Genomic DNA, 12,654 nt, shown 5'->3' with positions numbered 1-12,654 from the left:
GGAAATACACCCCTGGAGGCGAGAGTGAGCATGCGCACAGTGAAGGTGGCCCTACATTCCTGACAAGCAGGTTAACTGGAGGAACTTACCTGGCTAAATATGGGTTAAATAAAAATAAATAAATATATATACATATTTTAATGTTCTCAAGACTTTGGAGGGAAAAATAACTTTAAAGAACCATTAGAGTGTGTTTCCTTGAGGTTCACTGAAGATAATTCAAAGTTTTTTTGTCTAAAGGTATTCTAGAGGTTTTGGAGAAAAAAACATTCACAGAACCTTCTCTAAATGTTCTCTGAAACTGTCATGTTGATGTCTTCAGGCTGGTACAATTATTAACAGTGGTGGGTAGAGTACTCAAAGTATAAGATATGTTTAGGGTGTGCAGGCCAGTGCAAAATAATGAAAAAGCAGCACTTATTGAGAAGATATTTATTTTTATTTTTTTCACCACAACTTGCAGGTATGCATTAACCAATAACTGCGGTCAATATCACATCATATATCAGGGCAATGACAGACACTTACATAAACAAAACAGAGCACAATAACAAAACAAAATTAAGACAAAAACTGCCAGACCTTCTCTTAAAAACATCAAACCTCATATAATACAGCTCTACGGTAATGACAAAGACAACAAACACAAACAAGTAACTCAATATATAAACCTGCACCTGTTCATCAATCCTCAACCCTGACCTTTCCCATCCCCATGGGTCTTTCTCTAAATTCTACAAGTATACAGTTTCTCAAACGTGCACTATAGAGTAAAAATGCATGCTGATACCCATAGCTGCCTTTGAATGTGATTAAAGTTCTGCCCTGAATCATCATTAAGCAGCATACATACTGGAAAGCAGTCAACTTTAACACCCAAATCTCAGATAGACGTTTTGTTATTTGTTCCCAGACATTATTCATTGATGGTCCGTCCCACATGATATGTAAGAAAGTCCCCAATTGATTTAAATCACACAAGGTACAGTTTGGAGAAGTAGATATATTCATCATGTAACGCTACTTTGGTGTCAAAGAAGTTTGAAATATGAAATTCAGGTTCCTAACCTGGTCTGATGAGGATGAATGAATTCAGCCGACAGACCACTAGCTATAAGATAAGTTAATGTCATTATCATAACATCAAAGATTACACATGAAAAATTAACATAGTGGTAGGCAATGTTAGCAAGCTCAGCTAACGTTACCCTCATCAGGTTGCTTGTTAGCTAGCTAGCTAGCTCGCACTACCTGGCATCTGTCATCTATCCTGTTCTGCAAAATTGTCGGATTTTTCACATTACGATAACACGCCAGCTAGTATAACTATGCTGCCTCGTAATGTTAGTTGGTTAGCTAGCTAGCAGAAGTCCCCTGTCGAACATATCATTTTGTCATCTGTCATTCATCAAACGAAGCATGATGACTACAGCAAACGCGATTGGTAGGATGAACTCAACTGGAGACTCCATTGTAGATGCCGGTTGGAAATGTGGATGGCTCACGGCTTCCTGTTTAAAACAGTTATGTATGCGTGAACGTAACTGACGCGTTGACGTAGTGAGTGGTGTCCCAATTACTAGGGAAAGATTTCAACCCCTACCCCTTGTTGCTTCATTTCGAGGGCCAAGGGGTAGTGGGCAAGGGCTAGGGGTAGGGCCAAGGGCTAAGGGGTAGTGGAAAAGGGGGGGTATTGGGATTGGGCCAAGTATCACTAGACTATCAGCAACTATCAGACAGCCCTAAGTTTTAAACAGGGAACCCAAAAAGAGATTACGCTTTTAAACTACACAAGTTTCTAATTCTTATTCTAATGACGGACCCTGGGCCACCACTGCTTGCGGCTTGATTGCTCGACCTGATGTATCTATTGTATGTAAGTGTTTGTACATTTTAGAAAAAGGACACTGTCCACTACAGAATCAGCAGCTGTGTCAAATATACAAAGGTACATGTGACATCTTTTGTTGACATTCTGGTGGAGAAAAATCAATCCTATAGTTTGAGACGAGAAACAGCTTCACAATTTTAAAGCTGAAATAATGGAGGATTCAGTCTGGGTTGCTTTGAATCATTGCAGCTCTGCGATGCTGAATTTGTTGTAGCGCCGGTCGGCCAGTTTAGAGGGAAAAATAATGCAATTGAGCCATTTTGACGAACAGTTGGAGCTCATTCTGCTGCTCTAGTATTACATGAGTAAAGACCTACTTTTTCCAACACTGTGTTTGGTGTTTGCTTAGAGGAGCCTCCCATGAGGTCAACAGACATTGGCTGCTGGGTCATACAGTAATTAGCTGTGTGAAGTGTGGCCGTAGCCAGTCCTGCTCCCTGAGGCCTGTTTACAACCATAGACGTGGCACACTGGGGAGGTCACAGTAGAGGACCTAATGACTGTCATTACAGTGAGCTTACATCACCTCTGGGCTTGTGTGTGTGTGTGTGTGTGTGTGTGTGTGTGTGTGTGTGTGTGTGTGTGTGTGGCCCAGTGCTGTTGAAACTACTGTAAATTTACTGTATCCAAATAAGTTTTAAAGTGGGTTAATTACATCACTTATGTTTCATCATAGTGACAGAAAAATAGAAGGCCGTAACACACAGGCAAGATCCCTGCCAAGTTGCCACTGTTTGAGACCAAAGAATAACAAAACCGATTGTTTATTAGCGAGTCATCACTGTGTTTGTAGTTGGGATAGTGCAACAAAAAGTGGTTGTTTTTACCAACACATCACTGCTTTATCTGCTGGGATTGTTCCTGAAAAGCGGTTGTTTTTACTGAGACATCGCCTGCAGGGATTTGCCATATAAAGTGCCATAACATGATCTTTTCCTACCGATAACCCAGTGTTTTTTGTGGCTTAATCTGACGTTAATCACAGCATGGTTGGAACATAAAGAAATGTTTCACTGTACCTGCTTCATAATAACTTATCCGTGGTTTGAAGACACACTCAATGCCAACAATAATTCTGGCTACTGGGTTGAAAAACATACATGGAGGTTCTGCTTTACTATTTATTGTCGGAGTAAACAGAGATCAATTCCAAAGGGTTCTTTGTTTCACCGCATCATCACTAACCATCACAGCTCAAAAGTTTTCACTGTCCATTAAGTGTAATTTTTCTTTTTGTACGCTTTTGTACAGTCATGGTCCACCTCCTGGTCCCCCAGCAGGATAATGCATTGGAACAAAATAATCAAAGCTGTTCACTTAACCTGTCAGTGGTGTTAATGTTTTGGCTGATGGGTTTATAATATCATTGATCCATCCATCCATTTTCGTAACCGCTTTTCCTGTTAAGGTGCTGACACACCAAACCGACATCAAAGAACTAGCGGCAACGAAAGCCAACTGTTTCGTAATCTATGTCGCCTCATGTCGCCCTGTGTCAGTTGCATTTGAACACACTACAAAGACTACATCCAATGGCCAAGTAGCACGTACGTTCTGCGCCTGCGTGAGAGAGAGCAGAGTGAGAGAGTGGTACATCCTGTCAGCCGAGGGGTTTCCTATCTGTACAGCCGAGCACCACAGCACCTCCACAGACTATTACATCCAGACGCTCCCGGTGTTTCCTCCGCAGGCTCCACTTCACTCAGCTGCCCGACAAACCCGCTGCTTCTTCTCACTTGAACCTGAATAACAAACCAGGGCTCGGTGCTCCGGTTCAATCCAAACGGAGAGCTGGGGCTAGCTGGGAAGCTAGCGGAGGCTAACTGGCTGTGCTTCCCTCCCGTCATGCTGCGGCTATTCAGGTTAAAGTGGGAAGAAGCAGCGGGTCTGTTGGGCAGCTGAGTGAAGTGGAGCCTGAGGAGGAAGCACCGGTTAGCCCCGGTTTCACTACAGGCAGAATCACTCGCTACAGGGGCGAGGAAATAAAACCTGAACAGCCAATCAGAGTGATCTCTCTGACCAACAAGCTCCACCGCTGATTTAACATGTTCAATTGGCCGAAAAGCCGCGGGCGCCGAAGTGCCGACGGTGCGGGACACACCGCAAAAACTAGGGCGACAAATGCTCACTGACTTTGACGAACGGCCAACCTTAGGCTTGGTGTGTCAGGGCCTTTAGGGATCGCAGGGATGCACCCTGGACAGGTCACCAGACTATCACAGGGCAGACACATAAGCCCTTTTTAGATAGGAATTGTGCAAATTTGCCCAATCAGTCTTCTTTCAGCATTGGCAGTATAAAAACAAAATCGGGGAGTGCAGCAAAATGCCGCCTACCTAATTTTGTTTATACAGAATGCACCTTTTTCGGGGCAATGGGGGGCGTGAGCAAGTAACAAAGCATGTAGCTCAGTGTGTGACGCAAACACTGACGTGAGAGGGAAGCCACGGCTAGTCAGTCCTTCGGCGATTCTCTCGTAAGTCGGCCCATTCTTCACCGTTCCCGTCATCTGATGGTTAATGGCCTCTTCGTTTGTGAGGGTAAGGAGGGTGCGCAATTCCTTGTCTCCCCAGTTGCTCATCTTTACAGTGTCTGTCAGGTTTGTGTTTCCCTCTTGCTACTAGCTGCTTGCTAATTCCTGCTATCAGCTGTTTCCTGTTTATCCACCAGCAGTGGGTCACATGTGCGGCATCTTCAACAGCTCCTCCCACAAGTTTTCAACAGCCCCTCCCATTGCGGAAGGCCGCCTCGGTCTGTTTAAACTAAAAGGGTTCCGCCAATATGACTACCCTATGAGGCAGAAAATTGGGCACCTCGGATCAACTTGCCAATGCGGCTCTGTGTGTCTACACACTCGCAGCTTGCCGGCAAAACGGCCCAACATTCGCGGAAAATCTGGCAGTGTGAAAGGGGCTAGAGACAGACAACCATTCACGCTCACAATCACACCTACGGACAATTTAGAGTCACCAATTAACCTGCATGTCTTTGGACTGTGGGAGGAAGCTGGAGTACCCGGAGAAAACCCACACTGACACAGGGAGAACATGCAAACTCCTCACAGAGGGGTTCCTTCACCCCAGGTTCGAACCAAGACCCCTCATGCTGTGAGGCATCAGTGTTAACCACTAAACTTGCTTTGTGGTACAAGCCTCAGGTCAAAGTTTGCGCACTACTCATCTTTACACATCACATTTCCCTACAAATTAATGCTTTTAAAACAAATTAAAACTGTGACTGTCCATCTCAGTCCTATCAATGACTAAAACCACAAGGGGATGTTTACTGAAGCTTGTTACAGCAAGGCAGAATAAATAAGGTGAGGCAATAAGTATACTTACTCCATCTAAACACTGAGCTGCATCTTAATTAAGCCCTCAGCGTGCTTGATGTGTGTGTGTGTGTGTGTGTGTGTGTGTGTGTAGCTGCTGAAAGTTGAGTATTAAGTTTAGCAACTGTGTCTGTTTGTCACAGTAGGGAGCAGAGGAGTATATCAAACACATGTATTGTTGCTTTTTGAGGTTTTATATCGTTAATGCTTTTCAATACAGGTTTTTATAGGATGTTTTGGGCTTGAACAACCCTCTTGCAAAAATGTGTTTTAATATAACTGGGTTTTCCCCCCAGTAATTTTTACATTCGCATTGATTTAAATGCAGTTTTCTAAATCTGCAGTCAAAGAAAAAACATTTTTGTCTTATTACTGAAGTCATGACAAACTCAACAGAGATTGTGTCCTTTGTGTTGACTATGTACACTAACATAGGGAAGTTTAAGCACCTGTATTTCATCCTGGCAATGCTGTTATACATATCTGTTATTTTTGCTAACACTTGTCTTATTGTTGTTATTTACGTGGACAGAAATCTGCATGAGCCCATGTATGTATTCCTGTGCTGTTTGTTTGCAAATGAAATCTGGGGCAGCACATCTATGCTGCCCTGCTTGATGGTACATATCTTGTCAGACACTCATGAAATTTCTGCCTTTTACTGCTTTATTCAAATATTTAATATTCATTCATACGTAGCTATTGAATTTGGAACATTGACAATAATGGCATATGACAGATATGTATGTATTTGCAAGCCTTTAAATTACAACGTCCTGATGACAATTGGAAAAGTACAAATTGGCATCCTTGTTATTTGGATGATTTCTTTTTTAGAGGTTGGAGTTTTGTTGTCTTTCACTATTCGTCTAAAGTTTTGTGGGACTGTTATCCAGAAAATATCTTGTGATAACCATCTTGTCGTTGAACTGTCTTGTTCACCGGACAGAACGATGTCGTATCTGCATGATGTTGTTTTTGGCCTTCTTTTTACTGTTGCAGTTCCGCTCAGTTATATTTCATACACGTATGTTAGGATCTTTGCTGTGTGTTTAAAGGTGTCCAAACAGACCAAAATGAAAGCCTTTGATACGTGCTTGCCACATTTCTTTTCACTCATGAGCTTTGTCTTTGCTGGTTTTTATAACCTGATCAGTCAAAGATTTGACATGACGTTTGTTCCACATGAGCTGCGTGTTATTTTGACGATGTACGGACCGATCGTTCAGCCTCTTCTAAATCCAATGATATACGGTCTGAAGCTGTCAAAGATTAGGCATGCTTTCAATGTGGTTTTTAAATTAAAACAGTAAAAACACTGTGACTTTAACATTCAGTATTTAATTTAATTTGATTTTCCTTGTTTTTATTGCCTTATCATAACTATTCTGATTATCTGCTTTCATTAAAAACACTTAGTTCATTAATAATGGCAACATATAAATATACATCATGTGAATTTTGTTTCTTCAACATATTTAGACTATTTAGAAAACCAAGACACATGATCACATCATTTCAGGTTTAGCCTCTTTACACCGGCTCCCAGTATGATGTAGAACAGATTTTCAGATTATTCTGATTACTTTTAAGGCTCTTCATGGTCTCTCTCAGCTATATCTCCAACCTCTTGGTACCGTACATGCCAGGACGTACTTTGTGGTCCTCAGGTAGCAGATGTCTTTTGTCTGTTCCAGAGGCCCAGCTGAAAACTAAAGGGGACAGAGTGTTTGCTGTCAGGGCCCCGAGGCTCTGGAACAATCTGTCGACTGAGTCAGTGATCTCTTATAAGTCCCTTCTTAAAACATACTTTTATAAAAGAGCCTTTCCTGATTTTACTTAAGTTTTAAGTTAATTTAAACTGTCTTTTATTGCCTCAGTATTTATACACCAAAGTGTTTTTATCAGTTGTTGTTTTCATGTCTTGTCTGTCTTAATTATTGACATGCAAAACACTTTGTAACTCTGTTTTGAAAAGTGCTTTATGAATAAAGATTATTATCATTATTTGTCACATATAGTTTGTACTTAAAGATCCCCTACAGACATGTTTGAACACATAAAAATACTTACTTGATTAATGATAATATAATTAATAAGACTTAGTTTCTGAATTTAAATTATTAAAATAATTTAAAATGGCATCTCAGCCTTTGCCCTCATTACATAATCCAGATTCTATTAATATGTGTAAATATATTTTCTATTAAAAAGTTTAACTGCTAATAAAAGATGTCTCCCACTTCTACTGAAAAATCCATTCTCATTGTGTGTGTGTTTTGGAGGTTTCAATAAACTGAAAATGTTACACAATGTCCCTTTAAAGAGGCAAGAGACAGGATTTGTTTTTTTTAGCTTGGCGCCACCTAGTGTCAGTGGTGTTTTGACCATGGGGATCAGAGATAATCAATAATATGACTCTATTATACTCTCTAAATTAAATAAAATGTAGGCTGTAAAGCCACCGGTATACCTCTATGTATATGTAGAATGAGAAGGTGTGTGGACACTCTACTAAATAAATGAGTAAAGAGACAGAGCAACAATTATCAGATTTATCTGAAGAAACAAATAGTAATGCAAATAATTATACCAGAATGCACAGTACCAGTACAAACAACTCACAGTAAATTATACCAATATGTACAGTATCAGTACAAACAACAGTAGACACAATGGAATTATACCAATATGCACATGTAAACAGTCCCCATTCTAGAATAAACGGTACCGTATGGAAATGATGCGGCCGGTTGGAGCTCAAATTGAAAGTTTAGTGTTCACTTAGCTGGGCGTAACTTAGCAGGGCGATGTCCGTGGATAGCTGCCTCACGAGGATGTCAGCCAACCAACACTCGCTACCCGGTCCCTGGTTGTGGCGATTTGCGATGCTGGCCAGCTAGGAATTAACTAGCAGCCAGTACAGTACAGTCCTCTCTCGTCTAGCTAACATTTATTAATAATAATAATAATAATAATAATAATAATACATTTTATTTGGAAGCGCCTCTCAAGTCACCCAAGGTCACCTTACAGAGCATAGAAGATAAAAGACATCATTAAAACAAAACATCAACATAAAAAACAAGTGTAGTGCACAGTGTCCTGTTAGAGTGAGTATACCAGTTTGAACAGGTGGGTTTTGAGTTGGGATTTGAATGATGTGATGGAGTCTGACTGTCTTATGTGTGGGGGGAGGGAGTTCCAGAGTCTGGGTGCCGAGCAGCTGAAGGCTCGGACACCCATGGTACTGAGGCGTGAGGTGGGGATGGTGAGGAGTCCAGCAGAGGTTGAGCGCAGGGTGCGGGAGGGGGTGTATTCCTGAAGGAGGTCACAGAGGTAAGTGGGGGCTAGATTGTGGAGAGCTTTGTAGGTGAGGAGAAGGTTTTTGTAGTGGATGCAGTATTGTACAGGGAGCCAGTGAAGTTGGATGAGAACAGGGGTGATTTGGTCAGATGATTTTGTGCAGGTGATGATCCGGGCAGCCGAGTTCTGAATGATTTGCAGTCTGTTGATGAGTTTGGTGGGGAGGCCGGAGTAGTCGATGTGGGATGTGACAAATGAGTGAACCAGGATTTCGGTGCTGGATTGGGACAGTGATGGGCGGAGTCTGGAGATGTTGCGGAGGTGGAAGAATGCAGTCCGGGTGATGTTTTGAATATGAGGTGCAAATGAGAGGGTGCTGTCCAGAATGGCACCGAGGCTCTTGACTTGGGAGGAGAAGGGTAGAGGGAATCCGTCGATGATGATGGGTGGAGCTGGGGTGTGTTGTGACTTGGTGAGGGTGGATTTGGAGCCGATGAGCAGGGCCTCAGTTTTATTGCCGTTTAGCTTCAGGAAGTTCCTGCTCATCCAGCTCCAGATGTCTTCAATACAGGTGGTGAGGGAGGTGGGAGGGATGACAGTGGTGGGTTTGGAGGAGATGTAGACCTGTGTGTCGTCGGCGTAGCAGTGAAAATGGACCCCATGGTGACGGAGGATTGTGCCCAGGGGGAGGAGGTAGATGATGAAGAGAAGTGGACCCAAGACTGACCCCTGTGGGACACCCAGTGAAACACCCTAACACCCAGACTTGTGGTTCCTTAATTGCACAAATTGTTGATGGTTGGTGAGGTATGATGTGAACCAGGAGAGTGCAACACCAGTGATCCCAATGCCAGAAAGGCGGTACCAGTTAATTATGTTGGTGATCATGGGGGAAATGGACGGCAGACAGGCTTTGACGAGGGAGGTGGGAAGAGGATCAAGCTGACAGGTGGTGGTTTTGGCTTTACGGATGAGTTCAGAGATGATGTGTTCTGATGCCGGGGTGAAGTCAGTGAGGGAGCTGATGAGAGGTTGGCCAGTGGTGATTATCCAGGGTGGATCATTTGAGGAGGTGCAAGATGAGGCCAGAGGCTGAAGTAGGTGGCTGACTGTTGAGAAGAGGACTCTGTTGTTACCTGTACCAGTGTTGATGAGGTTGGAGTAGTATGAAGATTTGGCAGTGGTGAGGGCATTCTTACCAAAAGCCAGTCCGCGATGTGGAGGCGGCTGCTAGGAGCTGTGGTCAGAAGGTCAGTGCCAGTGTGGTCAGTACCTGCCGAAGAACCCACTGGTGGACACCAGCGGTGAGGGAGGCTGTCAGGGTGAAGAAGGAGGCCTTTCGGGTCTGGCTGGCCCGGGGGTCTCCTGAAGCAGCAGACAGGTACCGGTTGGCCAGAAGGGCTGCAGCTGTAGTGGTCGCTGAAGCAAAAACCCAGGTGTGGGAGGAGTTCGGGGAGGCTATGGAGAAGGACTTTTGGTTGGCCTCAAGGAAGTTCTGGCAGACCATTAACCGACTCAGGAAGGGAAAGCAGGGCTTGTCTCAGGCTATGCTCAGCAGAGAGGGAGAACTGCTGACCCGAACTGGGGACATTGTCGGGCGGTGGAAGAAGCACTTTGAGAACCTTCTGAACCCGGCCATCACGTCCACTGAGAAGGAGGCAGAGCCTGAAGACTCGGGGGACCTCTCACCCATATCCCTGGCTGAGATGCTGAAGGCTCTGGGCACTGTTGGGCTGTCTTGGCTGACACGCCTGTTCAGTGTCGCGTGGAGGTCGGGTACGGTGCCTGCAGAGTGGCAGACCGGGGTGGTGGTCCCCATCTTCAAAAAAGGGGACTGGAAGGTGTGCTCCAACTATCTGGGTATCACACTGCTCAGCCTACCGGGTAAAGTTTACTCCATGGTGCTGAAAAGGAGGCTCCGACCTATTGTCAAACCTCAGTCTACATGTGCTTTGTGGACCAGGAGAAGGCTTACGACCGCGTCCCTCGAGGGGTCTTGTGGGGGGTACTGCGGGAGAATGGGGTTCCAGGCTCGCTGCTACGAGCCATTCGGTCCCTGTATGACTAAAGTGAGAGCTGTGTCCGCATACTCGGTGTGAAGTCGACCACGTTCTCGGTGGGTGTTGGCCTCCGCCAAGGTTGTCCCTTGTCACCAATGCTGTTTGTGATCTTCATGGACAGGATCTCAAGGCGCAGCTGGGGGGAGGAAGGGGTCCGGTTTGGGGACCTCAGAATTGCATCCCTGCTTTTCAGAGATGATGTGGTTCTGTTGGCTTCATCACACCGTGACCTCCAGCATGCACTGGAGTGATTTGCAGCCGAGTGTGAAGCAGTTGGGATGAGAGTCAGCACCTCCAAGTCTGAGGCCATGGTCCTCCGTCAGAAACCGGTGGTTTGCCCTCTCCGGGTTGGGGGAGAGTTACTGCCTCAAGCGAGGGAGTTCAAGTATCTTGGAGTCTTGTTCACGAGTGAGGGTAGAATGGAGCGTGAGATGGATCGTCAGGTCGGTGCGGCTTCTGCAGTGATGCGGGACTGTCCATCTCAGTCCTATCAATGACTAAAACCACAAGGGGATGTTTACTGAAGCTTGTTACAGCAAGGCAGAATAAATAAGGTGAGGCAATAAGTATACTTACTCCATCTCAACACTGAGCTGCATCTTAATTAAGCCCTCTGCGTGCTTGATGTGTGTGCGTAGCTGCTGAAAATTGAGTATAAAGCAACTGTGTCTGTTTGTCACAGTAGGGAGCAGAGGAGTATATCAAACATGTATTGTAGCTTTTTGAGGTTTTATATCGTTAATGCTTTTAAATACAGGTTTTTATAGGATGTTTTAGGCTTGAACAACCTCTTGCAAAAATGTGTTTTAATATAACTGGGTTTTCCCCCCAGTAATTTTTACATTCGCATTGATTTAAATGCAGTTTTCTAAATCTGCAGTCAAAGAAAAAACATTTTTGTCTTATTACTGAAGTCATGACAAACTCAACAGAGATTGTGTCCTTTGTGTTGACTATGTACACTAACATAGGGAAGTTTAAGCACCTGTATTTCATCCTGGCAATGCTGTTATACATATCTGTTATTTTTGCTAACACTTGTCTTATTGTTGTTATTTACGTGGACAGAAATCTGCATGAGCCCATGTATGTATTCCTGTGCTGTTTGTTTGTAAATGAAATCTGGGGCAGCACATCTATGCTGCCCTGCTTGATGGTACATATCTTGTCAGACACTCATGAAATTTCTGCCTTTTACTGCTTTATTCAAATATTTAACACTCATTCATATGTAGCTATTGAATTTGGAACGCTGACAATAATGGCATATGACAGATATGTATGTATTTGCAAGCCTTTAAATTACAACGTCCTGATGACAATTAGAAAAGTACAAATTGGCATCCTTGTTATTTGGATGATTTCTTTTTTAGAGGTTGGAGTTTTGTTGTCTTTCACTATTCATCTAAAGTTTTGTGGGACTGTTATCCAGGAAAATATCTTGTGATAACCATCTCGTCGTTGAACTGTCTTGTTCACCGGACAGAACAATGTTGTATCTGCATGATGTTGTTTTTGGCCTTCTTTTTACTGTTGCATTTCCTCTCAGTTATATTTCATACACGTATGTTAGGTTCTTTGCTGTGTGTCTGTGATGTCACAAAATCCTGCTCAGGTGCAGGTATTAAATGGAAATTTAAGCTAAACACAGAGAAACTTGAAAACTTGAAAATGACTTGAAGGTTCAGCTTTATCTCAGTGCACTTTGTATAGATATTTATGTCGTTGTACCTTTTAATTTTTAGAAAATTATTAATATTTAATGTATCCTTTACACTCTGGGTGGTTCCCAACTGGTCCAGCCACAAGGTCCAGATTTCTCCTTAGTCATTACTTCAAGGTCCACACAGTTTAATATATTCAGCGTCATACTTGCATTTGGCCAGTTTGCTGTCTCTGTTGAGTAACTGTCAGTTATTCACTCTACAGCAGAAAAACTGCACCCTAAAGTAAAAGCACTGTGCCTTAAATTCACTGTACTTCAAATTAAAGCTTGACACATTTGCAAATCACTTGCAGTCCATTCAGAATGGACCCACATCCGGGCTTTTGGACCACTACCTGCC

At 43.4% G+C, this 12,654-nt stretch overlaps 2 protein-coding genes across 2 annotated transcripts; both read left to right on the top strand.

Annotated features, from left to right (window-relative positions):
* The first annotated feature begins 5,602 nt into the window (after positions 1–5,602).
* On the top strand, positions 5,603–6,535 carry LOC117250423 (olfactory receptor 52L1-like). Its single transcript, XM_033616470.2, has one exon. It carries the CDS (start codon positions 5,603–5,605, stop codon positions 6,533–6,535), a length of 933 nt encoding a protein of 310 aa, XP_033472361.2.
* Positions 6,536–11,504: 4,969 nt separating this feature from the next.
* On the top strand, positions 11,505–12,375 carry LOC117251648 (olfactory receptor 4K15-like). The gene is given in 2 exon segments (XM_078174215.1): positions 11,505–12,017; positions 12,019–12,375. Coding segments are annotated over 2 exon segments (678 nt in total). The 3' UTR covers positions 12,184–12,375.
* The last annotated feature ends 279 nt before the right edge of the window (positions 12,376–12,654 follow it).

This window comes from Epinephelus lanceolatus, chromosome 14 (assembly GCF_041903045.1).
Source record: "Epinephelus lanceolatus isolate andai-2023 chromosome 14, ASM4190304v1, whole genome shotgun sequence".
Classification (NCBI taxonomy): Eukaryota; Metazoa; Chordata; class Actinopteri; order Perciformes; family Serranidae; genus Epinephelus; species Epinephelus lanceolatus.
Note: the sequence above shows the minus strand (reverse complement) of the source record. Positions and strands in the feature narration are given on the sequence as shown.

What these genes read in the sequence shown, in the direction of transcription:
- LOC117250423 (XM_033616470.2), top strand. Translation starts at nt 5,603, where the DNA reads ATGACAAACTCAACAGAGATTGTGTCCTTTGTGTTGACTATGTACACT.